We start from the raw sequence: 14433 nt of genomic DNA on the forward strand, positions 1-14433 counted from the left end.
TCCATCTCATCTGTGTTATTTTCTACAAACTGCAAAAAACACCATTTTTTTTCCGGACAAAGAGCAAAGCAAAAATACTAAAGCAGCCTTTACAGAAAATAAATACTAGAGAAGAAAGTCTCTTCATGTGATATAACCATAGTAAGTTCCGGTTTTCTCATAACAAGAGAACTACTGATCCCAGCAGGCCACCATTTAAGACTGCTACTTAGCAAATTCCCCCGTAAGTTATTAACAATATCTTACTTGCATATATCTGTGGAGTCCTGCGTTCCTAATGCATATAATGAAGAACCAATTCTATTATAGTCATCAGCCACATCTAGAAAAACAAATAAGCACTAGTTTTACTATTTCATTCCTCCTCTGTCTGAAAATTTTGAAGTTGCTCTCTTTCTTCAGGCAGAGATGTTTTCCTAAAAGGAACATGCTACAACACAAGAACAGAAGTAAAATTCCAATCATGTCATTTATTATGAAGAATAACTTCACACAACAAACACAGAGCTCCCATCAAATCGTGAAGTCTGTAATTTATTTGGGAGTATTTAATACAATTAGAAGCTGCTGGGTGAATTTATGTGCAACTTAGGTTTTATTTTGGTGGAAGATGTACAAACTCAATGGCTAAAGTCTGAATTTAAATCTGAATCTGAAGTCTAAAGCTATTAAAAAAATAATCACTGTCCAACAATAATGAAGAGTAAAGTCTGTGTGCTTGAGAGCAGTAAAGTGAATACGGACTCCTAACTACCACAATACAGTGCTACATGCACAACACTTTCTAGTGCATACCTCATTTCCAGGAAACCCTTACCTCATGAAAAAGTGATCACTGTTTGAAATAACATTATTGTTAAAGCATTTTAAACAATGAAATTAGAAGCAGGGTTCATAAAGAAGGATGCATAACTTGACTAGTGAGGTATTACTATACAGTAATCATAAACATAAGATCTTTGCACAGATGGCTTTTTTGAAAAGCTCTTAGTATAAACTCAGTGGATGATGAAAATGCTAACAGATCCAAGCAATGAACAGGAAAATACATTGGCTTGTTATTTTTGAAGTTTATATGCCTTCAAGCAGAATTACGGTTTTTTTTAGATAACGCAACCTTGTTTTAACAGATTGAGTGGGTCTCCTGCCTCCCAATTCATTACTCCATAGATCCCAAGGGAATCAGTGAAGTTGGTTACAGTGCAGAATGGTATTAGGAAGCCATTAATCTCCCTTTTTATTCCTCCCATTTAAATGTAAAAGTAGATTTTCTGCTGGAAATAGGAAGCTAGTATTGGCAAGCCCTGCAGCTCTCTGTCAATAAGTTATCCATACTTACATGGGTTTTTTTTTTACTACATTTTTACTACAGGTTGCCCATTTCCAAAACAGGTTTCCCAGTCATTGCTGTACTCCACTAGCCAGAATTTCTAAAGGGGCCATTTCTCTCCATTTGCAGCTTGATAGAAGTTACCAGTAAACATCCTAGGTGATCTGAGCTTGAAAACCAGTGCAGCTTTGTCACAGGTTTGATCAATCCTTTCCCATCACATCCTCTACAACCTGATTTCTAACCATTTTCCTGGTTCTACAACCAATGTGAAACACCCTCTCACTACCTGAAGTCTGGCACCTACCTACCACAAATGAAGTTCAGTTTTCAGTTTTCATTTCAAGAAAGCAAACAATACACCAGAAGCCACACTGGGTGGGAACTAAATGAAGGCACAGGGTTCCTTAGTAATTCATTAAGCCATAAATGACTCTCTCCATCTCCTAACATAAACATTAAAACTACATAAGACTCATTCTTCATACAACAGCAAGAGAAACATTTGAAGAGCTCTGTAAATTCTTGGTTTAATGTCTCATTCAATATCCATTTAGAGCCCTTACCAATGAAAATTCACTAAAGGTTTGTGGCCTGGTTTTGTGTGAACTGTGTTACCACAGATAGCAAAGACGGAAACTATGAATCAGACACAACTTTCAAGAAAGTAGATGGAATCTAGTAGTTGTTCAATTCTGATTTATTGACGCTAAAAGCTCAAAGTCAGGGGCAATAAAGGTCATCTTCTTTCCAAGCTTCTCAAACCACCGTAATCCTAAACCAAACACAGTAATCCTAAAACAAAGACTTTCCATTTTTGCAAATAAATGCACTGCACTTTGGAGGACTATCTTGAGCTTCCAGAAATCACAATAGCTAGCACTCAGCTCAGGAAGCTAAGCGGAAAATCTTGCCTCAGTAAGAAAAGGGGTCCTGCAAATCAAGCTACTGCATGCACACATTCCCGTCTCCATTCTAAAAAGCTGAAAAATGGAAACCTGACTTCCCGGGTCTAGAACTAATAGCCCAAATAGGAATTTGTTGCTCAGCAAGGTAATGCAATGTTTAGTGTGGCAAGAAACTGTGCTCTGATGAATGCAAGCTCATCCAGTTAAGAGCAACTGCACTGGAGTAAAATCACACATACTGCTATATTGCAGACCTCCACATATAAGACTAAGAATCAGACTTTGAAAAAATATTATTACTGAAAGTGTGTTTCTCTCCACATGAAGCATTAAGATATCTTCAGTGCTGCATCAGGCTGTTCTTACTTCATCTAGTCTATTACAACAAAGGCTAAACTTTGAAAGTCAGATTAAACTTCTTTAGACTTTCTGAAGACTAAATTTGGAGAAATTAATTCACTTTTTACATGCAAACCAAAACCTAAAAATTACTACTCCTCATGAACCACTTCTGTACATTTTAGCCAGCGTTATTTTCACCCTGGAGAAAGAACTCACTTTTATGTGATCTTGTCATTTTATCAGATTTGGCAGAGGCATCTTTGACTCTGTTGTGATATTCTACAAGGAATGTTCTTTCATGTTCAAAGAAGTCATCCACATCCTACAAAAAACAAGAACAACTTAAAAAAAACAGGATTCCACTCACTCTGTACAGAGCAACTGCAGAGTAAATTTGCATATATTGTTGTTGCTGTGACATGAAATGCAATCTATTTTTACTGTTTGAAACGCCATTTATGTAAACGGATTTCTTCTTCATTTATTTTGTTATGATCTGAAGTTTTCTTAAGAATTTAAGAAGAACTCAATAAGAGTTAATACCAATTGTCTTAAAGGTCTAAATAGCTAAACCTGAAGTGAAGGAAACAGTTTAACCGCTAACTACCACTTTCATGACAGAAAACCACAAAAAATGTCACGTACTTAATAAAAGGACACCTACCTAGAAAAATGGGGGCAGTGGGGGAAGTGGGACAGGGAAAGAGAGACACCCAGTTGCACAGATGCTGAAGTCACAGCAGAGAAAATACAAACTCCTAAGCTCAGGAACACTGAGCTTGGTAACAGATTTCTTTCAAGTTGGTAATAGAGGTAAAATTTAATATTTTCTGTATTACAATTGGAGATACTTAGTTTATACTTATTTTTAAAAACCTCTAAAATAGCACAGATGCTCATTACCATGAGCCTACAACATGGGCTTTGAACAATGTGCTTATGAAAACCCCTGATTATTCGGGCTTTATATTTTCCTCAAAGTCATAATTCACAGCTACAGAAACTATCCAGCAGTTCTAAAACTCAAGATTTTACAACTAGGAACTTCAGCTCCTCTAATTGGCTTGTAAATTGAAAGTTAGCACTAGGAAGAAAGAAGATCAAAATAATCTTCTGCAGAATTTATGACTGTTACAAAACCAATCTTTCCACTTTTGGAAAAGTCAAAATGAAATGGAATTTTCATAAAAATTCTTTTTCAGCCTTTTTTTTTTTTGTCTCAGTTACATTCTTGTATCTATTGGGAAAAACAGTATCACCTTTATCACTGCTCTTAGTTTTGAAACAGTAGAAGGATGTTACATGGCTGGTAAAATGTACACTTGTTTTAGTAACTTCCGAGCTGCAGCACTTGGGAAAGCTTTCCAGCCATATAAAAAGACAGGCCAGAACAAAAAAAAACCCAGATTATCAATTTGATATGGATTTAAAAATTGCTTAATTTCATAAACCAGGGGAAAGAGTACTAAAAGCCCTCAGATAATTCTCAGTTATCTTGCATCCAGGGCTGCAGGTTCCTCTCCATGCTCTGCCTCTCAAGAATTAAGTTAGATATTGCTAGAAAAATAGCTTTCATGTAGCTATGTAAAATTCTGCTTCATTAAAAAAGGGGGACAACAAAGTTAATATATTTTAAATCTTGACAAATTAAGCAGTAATCACCTTTACTCCTGAAACAATGACACCATCTGCTGATTTAACCATATTTTTAAAGAAGTCTTCGAGTTTCTCTTTCTTATTTTTCCCACGAACACTCAACTGAAAAACAAATTCATTTATCAAATTGGATCATTTTCTGAAGGCAACAGAAGCTTTAAAAAAAAAATAAACAGATAGTCTTACACTCTGCATTAACACCAACAAACCCACCAGAACCCCCCCAAACAACCCACAACAACAAAAAACAACATAAAACCCAGCAACATTCTAGCACCTACAAACAATACCAACGTACAAGATGTACATTTCAGTTATCAATAATACAGTATTTATCAAATGGCAGATCTTTGACTTTCTATGAAAGCATTTACTCCTCAGTGCACTGAAGATGTTGGCTTCAGTCTCAGACTCTTCCTGTCTATCTAAATTTGCCCAATTTAAGTAAACTGAGTTCCTGAACCAGTAAGCATTTCTACATTGAGAAACAAGAGGATCCTCTGTAACATATTTTGAAGTTATGCATGTATTCAGTTGAGCAATCTTTCCAATAATTTCTTCAACATTTAATGCCAATTTCTGCAATTTTAAAAAGCAACTAAGAACTGTTTGCAGAATATGAGCAATCTCTGACACCAGTCATCATGAATCCAGTAAGTCTCCATTGACTCAAAAATTAGATAGCAATTCAGTATGTAACATGCAGATACCTGCAGTAGCCCAATATCTAGGAAAAAAAAAAATTGAACAAATTTTCACCTACATTATTAACAAAAAGGCTCTACTTATCAGAACATTCCATTAGAAATCATCTCTAGTTTTGTTAGCAACCCCACAAAAACAAACAAACAAACAACCCAAAACATACTGGATTATCATTAGTATTTTTGAAGCTGAGGCTAGAGCACATAGTGCATTTGGTTCCCCAGGGCACAGGAAAACGAACTCATACAGCCTAAATGAATTTCTACCTTTTATGATACAAGTATGTCTGGAATGAAGAAGTTGATGCCATTTGCTCCAGGAGATAAAGCCCTCTTAATCAATTTTCCATCCTACCATAAAAGTACATCTTGATTTCTCTTCCCAGCAATTCAGTTTTCAATACTCACATCCTGATTATATTCCAAGAATACATGGAAATTTAAATCCTTTCTCAAAATAGGATGTGCTGCCACACGACACAAAAATACTTCATGCATTGCAACTGTCTTCTTGAATATTGCCAAATACTCACTGAAAACAAGAAACAAAACAAGACATAAGAATTTAACATGAAGCGATTAAGCTTGAGGTAAGCCTAGTGAGCATCTTTAAAGGATCCTCAGTAAGGCTACAAAATTATAAGCTGATGTAGTAGAGGTTATCACTCCAGTATTTGATATACGCATAAATAAATAGTACAATGTTAATACTAGTGGGAAATCTGAAGCCTGAACACATTACAGAGAGGCTTTTAATGAAGGAGCAACAAATGCATTCTAATTTTTAGGGCTAGCTAACATACGTTTGCTGAAAGTGTAACCTCATTTGATCGTCCTTTTCCCAACTTCCCAAAAACAAAAAAACTGAGATACAGATTACAGTCGCTAGGCACAATATAGCTGATGTGCAAATTCCTTCCTCCCCATCTCCATCCCCTTGCCTATTTGCACCCTCCTTACTTATTTAAATGTTCTTGTAGTTTTGTTGGCTGTTTAGATGGAAGTCTTTCATTCCATGTTAAAGCACCTAGCCTTTGGGGACAAAGCTTACATGGATGTCTTGCTTCATAGTGGTTCTAAAAGCAAAATTAAGTGCTGCATTTGGCAGGTACAACCAAAAAAAAATAAATAAAAATAAAAATCACATTTAATCATGACAATCACACAGCTGCTCAGTTGAGCCAACTCAAGATTAAAGCATTTTATAATTTAATGGTAAGGCTTTCTTATCAATACAAGTTTGCTAGAATTCATTTTGCTTTGGAAATTCAAAAAGATAGAACCTGTCTAGAAATGAGGAAGGGGCTTCTTTCCCCATTCTGAGGTCAAACGGTGAAATGATAATTAACACTTTTGCTTCCACTATGTGCAAGGAGGTTAAGATTTACATACCAGCAAACCAGCAGGGCCAGTGTTGGGAGATGTTTGATCTCAGTGAGAGTAGTAGTCATTCAGTGAAGACAAAAAAGGAGGATGCAGAGGATGGAGGTGGCAGTAGAAGAAACCCAAAGTTTTCTGTGTTATCCAACCCCTAACCAGACCACAAGAGAATCATGATCAGGGCCGCTGGAAAACCACAGATTCTTTAAAATCTATAGTGTTTTGCTAATTTCCAGTTTTCTGCATATGAAGTGTATATCTACTCTGCTATAAATTATGTTGTGTACATAACACTAGTAACAGAGCTTTTTAAGACATTTGCTCACAGCAGCTGGAGTTTGGAGAGAAAGCAGCAGTTCTAAGAGTTCTATGTACTTTTCTTGCCAATTCAGAGCTCGTGATAGCAGTAGTCTAGAAGCAGTGTAAATATACACTTGAAAACTGAAACCAATGACAGGAAAAAGATCAAAGAAGTGAATGCATGATAAGGAAAGTGGATGAAGCAAGGAGAAACTTCACTGTGTAACTCAGAATGAAACAAAAAGCCTTAGAGCTGGTATTTCAATACACATTAAATTCACAGTAAAGGAAAATACTATTTTCAGGAAGTACACTCTCCTTGTGCAAGAGGAAAAAAAAAGATAAATAAATTAAAAAGGGAGTGCCAGAAGAAAAAAAAAAAAAAGTAGTATTTTCCAGTAATCTTCGTATTTCTTGGGGAATAGAAAGTTGGCATCCATATTTACAGTACTAACCACATCCAAAACTCCCTAGTTCAGTCACTGCATGTATAAACCTTAAAGTCTCACTCTGCTTATAAACTGTGGAACACCAGAACTAAGATAGAGGTTACCTCCTCCCTTTGCAGATATTCTATGAAGAAAGGGATCTAACTAGTCTTTTTCTTATAAAAGAATGCTCAAGAACAGCCTGATTTTTTTTTTCCTGCTTCAGATCTTCCATTAAATTTCTACATTTTTCCTAATGGCTCTGATCATGATCACTAAGATAACCCTGGTTATGTAGCAACTGGATTCTCAAGCCTATAAGTCAGAGAACCATTATAGTGAGATCAGAAACATGAAATAGCAAACAGCATTAAAAGTTGAGAGATACAGGAAAAAAGAAAGAATAAAGTAGTAATCAAGTTTACATACGCCTCCAGTTCTTGTTTCATCTTGGTGAATTCTTCTTTAGTCATCGATCCTTCTCCTTCTCCAAGTTTCTGCAATTTCTCCCTTGAGGCATCAAAGTCAGGCCTGGGTGGTGCTGGTGGAATCTGGAATTCAATCAATTTTCTTTTAATTGCTCTTCTTCTCAGCCAAACAACACCCATTCAGTACAGGAACTGTGGACTGCCTGCAGCTTTTTAGTATATGGTGCTCTCTTTCATCACTCATTACAGCATTCATGGATAAAGTGCCTCATTCATGAGTTAGACATACTGCATTACTATACCAATTTTGGCCAAGTGCTCTTGAAGATTACGAAAGTATTAGTTAATACTTTATTAATGTATTCATGGCTTCAATGGTTTAATAGAGAAACTAAATAATATCTAGATACCTAGCTTTCCCATGACAACGAACTAAAACTTGAAATCATTATTTTTTAGTTGGTTTTGGTTTAGCTTATTTGGTAAGAATATTTCTTATTTAAAGCAAAAAATAAAAATAAATTCACAACTGTTTTCATACCATCCATTTATAACCCCCCAAAACTTTAAACCAAAAAACCCATTCCATATTGTTTGCAGGCACTAGTTCTTTCTTGCAGCACAGTTGACATTAAAGATACATCTGTTGAAATAACAAAGCACACAGTAAAAAAGTCTCTAGGTTAATCTTGTAATACAGTATATTAAGATTGAAAAAGAAAACACTTCATTCAAACTAATCCTCAATTGCCATAAGAAAAGGGACACAGAACAAAGTTAAGCTATGCTTAAATTTTATGCCACCAGTATTTGTCCATTACATTAATGCGTTACAAAAAAAAAGAAAAATCTGGCATCAATGTAGTCAATTGTCTGAAACTAGTTATTGCCGCACTGAAGGTCTAGTCACTTCAAATAGTTTTTCTGACTAAAAAAAGACTAGCTCAAGAATGGTATGACACATCACAGATTATATTCATCATAATGTACCCCCATGTCAATTAGAAATATGTTTACCTTGTGAATCAGTACACACACTCTCCCCAAAACAAAATTAATACCTAACTTTCACATAAAGATGACAAAAAATATTATTTGTAATTAAAGTATGAACAGCAGCGCTCAATTTTAATAGGTAGCATTGTAAGGTGACTATTTTGGGATCTCTGCTCCCTGGAGGCCTGAAATAAACTTCAAAACATGAATTGTTCAGTTGTGTATTAAGGTTCTCTGTAGTTCTAGATGATATGTGCATTGCCTTTTTTTTTTTTTTCCCTTCAACTGATTTATGGTAAAATGATTCTGATCTTCATCATGAAAACTGGAAAAGTGTAATTACTAGAGTCAGTCACTGTACTCTGCCATTCCAGCTAAAACAAAGGCAACATGAAACTTGCAACTAGGTTAAACGTTAGCTTGTAAAAACAATACCACCGAGTTATACAGTTCACCTATCTCCCACAATTTTAGCATGGTGGACTGAAGATGTACTTGGATACAGATTAAACTACTCGGTCCTTTGGAGAGAAGGGCAAGAAAGTATGACAACTACATTAACATTCCTCCAACCTTGCTCCAACCATTTATTTTGTGTAACTGCATAAAATGAAGTATTAGAGCATCTGATCTGATTTTAGAAGGAACGAACATCTGCCATTTCCATTGCATTTAAAAGTAGCCACAAGTACTTTAGATACAGCCCACAGAAAACAGTGCACATAAACCAAAAGAACTGTAATACTTACAATATAGCCAGCATAGTCCTCATTTTCAACAAAAGAATCATGAAGCCAAATAAACTCTTCATGTTGCCGGACAACAGAAAATTCATTTTGTTTGAAATTTGGTAAGGAACTCTAGAGAGGAAAAAGGAAGAAGAATAATGAAAAGTTTTCCATTACTACAGGAAAAGCACCCTAAAGGAACAACAGAATATCCCTGTAAAAATAAAAATAATCCAATCATCCAAGTATTGATTTGACCAAAATCAAAGTTCATACAACAGTAATTACTCCCATCTTTATTAGTGCAGCAGTCAATTGGAATGAGCTGCCCAAAGAGGTTATAGAGTCTCCACCCTCAGAGATATTCATAACCCAAATGGACAAGTTCTGAGCTTTGGTTCACCCAATTTAGTGGTGGGAGGGAGGGAGGAGACTAAATGATCTCCAGAAATTTTATTCAACTATTTTGTGATTCTGCAATCAATAAGCATTCAAATCTAAGAAAGAAAAGAAAAGCCATAAACAAGCAGTAATTAAAAATTAGTCTTGAATGTAACTCCATTATGAAATACATTTTAATATCTGAAATCACAGCTAATCTAAAAAAAAAAAAAAAAAAAAAACTAAAAAAAACTACACTGAAGTATACTGAGATATATTAAAGATTCTACCTGCAATCAGGCCAATTTATAAGCATGGGAATGGCATGACAACCTAACAATACAAAAACTGGAATGTCATTTTTTTCTAAAGAGTTTTTTAACTCCTTAAATTTTAGCCAACTTTAGCACTGCAGCTACACAATCTCTTAAACATGACATAAAGCTAGCTTTTCACTTCCTCTGGATTGTGTTACATTTGTTTCAATACATAGTTTAAAGAAACTTTCTCTTCTATATAACTAAGAAGTTGTTCAGTGTACAAACTCAAGCTTTTACCTTTGTATGGACAGTGAATTTCACTTTGTCCCTCTCACTGAGTGCATCTGAGATATCCACTTGCAGAGCAGCATCAGTCTGGAGATCTACATTTATTGCTCTAAGCTAAACAAATAAAAATCTATTTAGCTTAATTTAAAAAAAAGTTAATTATATTTCCCATATTCTTCCCTTGAGAAAAACTATGATCCTGCAATGCTGAACATCCATAAAAGACTGAAGATTACAAAAAAAATCAACATTAAAAGATGGTTTCCAGCAGAAAAAGAAATCCAGCAGTTCTCCTTATGGCACACATGACAATACAAGCAATCTCCTTTACCATACTCCTTGTTAGTACACTATTTTTATTTCTGTGTATCATTAACTTGCTAGTAATGATATGGTCAAAGTATACTTACAGACAGCAGCAAGTTCAGAAGGCGTTTTTATTTATTTCTCTCTTCATTCCCCCTACTCTCCCAAACTGACAACCTGCTGTAAATAAATGTACTTGTAAAGGTAATTATGGGAGAAAAGTGGTCCTATATTCCAAAGAAGCAAGAGCTACTAAAGACATGGTTTACTCACAATGTCTTAACACTATTCTTTTGTTTAACATTTCCCATGACACACTGAAAAAGCTTAAAAAAAAAAAAAGACAAAAATATCCTGAACTTCACAGACCTAAATCTCTCTGGAAATATTTCTCTGGGGGAAACAAAAACTGAAAACCCACCAAAACCACCACACACAGAAAAAACACCCCAACACACAAACAACTAAAACTAAGATTTCAATCTCTTCAAAACCAGCATGAGTGACGGCAAAAGTACAAGGAATACATACTTTTTTTTCCCACAAGACATGAAACCTGAACTGTCTCACAAAATAATTCCAAATTCACATTGTGGGGGGGGGGAAAAAAAACAAACAAAAACCGAGAGAGACAATGGTCAAATACAAAAAAATTTGAAGATGACTGAACACTGCAATGTTTGGCAGTAACTGGACAAAGGCTTCAACAGTATTTGGTGAAACTAACCTCATCTAGACCCCAACCAGGAATTTGAGTCCCCTCACCTTTGCACCCTCACTGTTTTAGAGCAGTTTGTCCCATGACAATTTCATCATCATGATCAACAGACATTCAGAATATTGTTATAAGTAGTAAGGCTAACTCTGAAATCTTCTCCAATCAGTGTCAAAAAAAAAAAGTATCAATGCTATGCTCATGAGGCCTACTCCTTACTGAGACCCTGCATTTTATTCTGTGCTGCATTTTTTCTAGAAATTCTACATTACGTTCTACGGCATAAAAATACTTCGACACACAAGGATAAAGACTTTTTCCTTGCAAGCATTCTCAGGACTGCATTTTGAAGTCCATACTCAAGTACAAAAATCCTTTAAGTATCAGCAACAGAGAGTACAAAGGTTACAAACAAGCAGATTTAGAAGGTAAGTCTGCAAGGCACTGAACAGCACTAGGAGAGAAGCATCAACTGCCACATCTTGTTTTCCACCAGTTATCTTAATCCTTATCTTAAATCACAGTGGTCAGCACCCATTCTAGTTTTCTTGTTAACCTCAATGCTTATGTAGCAGCAACCAGACTAGCATATTTTAGAATTAATGTATTAAAGTAAAACCAAAATCATACAGTCTAGCATATTCTGCTAAGCTAGCAAAATATAACCGTTCAATAGCTATTACAGAAATAGTTATAGCTTTTCCTTACTACAAAGTTGGAAATCATTAAAACCACTGCACAGTAACATATTCAGACACGTGATTCAGGCATCGCTTTTTGTTTTGTTCTTCCAAGGTTTAGGGGGTCACAGCCTCACACAAAGGCATATTATCATGCAACGATCCATTGCAGATCACTTCTCAGACACAGAATCTCCTAGCTCCTACTGAGTTTCCAATGTGCTTACCATCTAATCTAGGAAAGAAAAATATAATCTGACATACCAATGTCTGCCTTATGTCATGACACCACATTTTTCGGCTTGCAGAAAAGTTTTTAGTAGCCACACTGTCTGAGATACTGTTTGTTTTTTTCACCGGTCCCCCAGGATACATTAACCAAACAATCTCAGCAAATAATCTGGCTTATCCAAAAGGATTTTCTAGTCTTTCACAGGTCACAAAAGTTTCTACTCAAATGCTTTTTTTTCCCACCTTTTTTTAAAAGTGGTGCAACACAAAACTCTAAGTTTCAGTGTAACAGCTGTTCGAGTTTGTCACTAGTGTGTATGCAGTCTCTAGCGCAGTGCACCCTGGCCATATGCACTATTCACAACTCCAGAAACAACATGCTTAGAGAAAATTAGAACCAAAACATGACAACTTCACTCATGACATACAACTGTAAAGGACTATTTGTTTGATTCATACTAGTTAAGTTCGTAACAGTTTTGAAGAGTTTAATCATATATTAAATTATGCTGTGTAGCCTGACTGCCAACAGGGAACCCTTTCATCTGCAGTGGTAATGAAGCATTTACGAAAGGTGTCAAAGACAATCAGAAAGTTGAAAGACTTTATATGTATTCATGTGACACAATGGTTCACATTGTATTACCGGCAATTAAATACACAAACAACATCATCCCACAACAAACTTAAGCAATCTCTTCATCACTACTTCCACAAGAAAACCACTACCATGGTTTTCTAGTCACAAAGAATAGAAAATGAAAAAAAAAAAAAAAGGCTACAAAACCTGATTTGGATGAAAAATCTGATCTGGATGAAAACTGAAATGGAATTACCTTAAATTCAGGAAAAAATGGAGGTGGGATACAGTCCCTTTGTATCTTGCCCCTCCCTCCCAACCTAATACATACAACAACACACAGTAATTTTATGCTTAGATATATACTGTACACCCATGCTGAACAACTTGCAAAACAAAAGTTAACTTAATTTAGGTGCTTTACACTTTCCTATGCAATACCAAGAAATATCCAGTTTTATTCAGAGTCTTGAAAACACCAGAAGCCAAGGGCTAAGCAATGTTAGAGTACTAAAAGAACGCAATGCAGGAAGAGGATTTAGCTCTTGCTCAAGCATCAATTATACTTTAAATGGTAATGGAAGGAAGCTGGTAGAGACAAGGGAAACAATCAAACCCTACATTCCTAGGTAATGTCATCCATTAACAACAGTAACTTCTGTACTCTAAGTTCTTTCAAAACTGTTAAGAGAAAAAGGACTCTTCCTTCAGTGGGTTCTTTATAGGCAGATAAATACACAAGGCAAGGAAACAATACTTTTACAACAGGAGATTACAGTGTCTTCACAGCATTAAGTTCCTAGCAGACCTGTTCTAAGGGGTAGCTCGTTTTCCCTGAATGACTGGACAAGAGCATTAGCCAAGTCGGCTTAAGTTTACATCTACATAAAATACACAGGACAATACCAGTAGAGCAACACTATACTACCTTTCAAAGCATATATTGTTTACAGTAGAGAGAGCATAAAAAACCCCAATAGGAAAAGAGTTACTCCAAGCGAACTCAATCGTATCTTCCTAAGTGAGATTCAGAAAAGCAACTCCAGCAAGTTCATTTTATGCAGAGCATTTATAGTAAGTTCCTTCTATAGACCACCCACTGCCATTTCCTCAAAGATGATTCTCAGTGCTCTGACAATTCTCCAGAAAAGGCTCCATATGGTATCATACAATTGTTTGAGAATTACTGTTCTATGTGGCATCAGCATAATTTCCAGGCCACTTCCTATCCCACTGCCCCACATTAAACTTAACACAACTGTAGCTGACCAAAATGATTCTGAAGAATTAGCAATCATAGCAATATCTGAATTCTAGAGAGGAAAGAATACTTTTTCTCAAAATGAAAAGCTCAGTTACTTTAACCAGAACTTGCCATCCATGCCTCCAAATAAAGGCGCGACCTGTTCCTTTTTCAGTTGCAAACAGAGAAAGGCAACAAATCAGAATGAGGGAAACACTTTATGAGGAGTTGCTTATTTTTACTACTGCTAAGAAAAAGTTACCATTTTGAAGATTAAAGCACAGCAACTCCATTCATTAACAGATTGACAGTATTGCTTTTGATTAGATTTTCTGTATCAAAATCATGCAAATACACTGTGTTTTAACCCCAGGGATCTACACAGCAGTGAGAAAATTAAAACTCCAGTGACTGAAAATAAGCAACATAAAAAAAAAATTAGCAAAAGGAGGAAGACACTGTTCTCATTTAATTCCTCAGTGCTGGATGAAGATGGGGGAGGGGAAGGAAAATGAAGAGCTGCACTTGGCCAACTGAGATGATGTAAGT

General features: G+C 35.7%; 1 protein-coding gene across 5 annotated transcripts in view; it reads right to left on the reverse strand.

The window, feature by feature from the left end:
- Positions 1–14433, reverse strand: part of SNX6 (sorting nexin 6) — a 28159-nt gene that overhangs the window by 11999 nt on the left and 1727 nt on the right. For 3 of the 5 annotated variants that reach the window (XM_080619330.1, XM_080619328.1, XM_080619329.1), the window contains exons 3-9: positions 10139–10243; positions 9222–9332; positions 7478–7599; positions 5349–5472; positions 4243–4338; positions 2797–2902; positions 247–322 (exon numbers count right to left, since the gene is read on the reverse strand). In XM_080619330.1, the coding sequence (XP_080475456.1) occupies positions 247–322; positions 2797–2902; positions 4243–4338; positions 5349–5472; positions 7478–7599; positions 9222–9332; positions 10139–10243 (740 nt within the window). Of the gene's footprint in view, positions 1–246; positions 323–2796; positions 2903–4242; positions 4339–5348; positions 5473–7477; positions 7600–8017; positions 8516–9221; positions 9333–10138; positions 10244–14433 lie in introns of those variants that run through there. The other 2 variants (XM_080619332.1, XM_080619331.1) reach the window with 2 other exon arrangements.

Source organism: Psittacula echo, assembly GCF_963264785.1.
Source record: "Psittacula echo genome assembly, chromosome: 5".
NCBI classification, from domain to species: Eukaryota; Metazoa; Chordata; class Aves; order Psittaciformes; family Psittacidae; genus Psittacula; species Psittacula echo.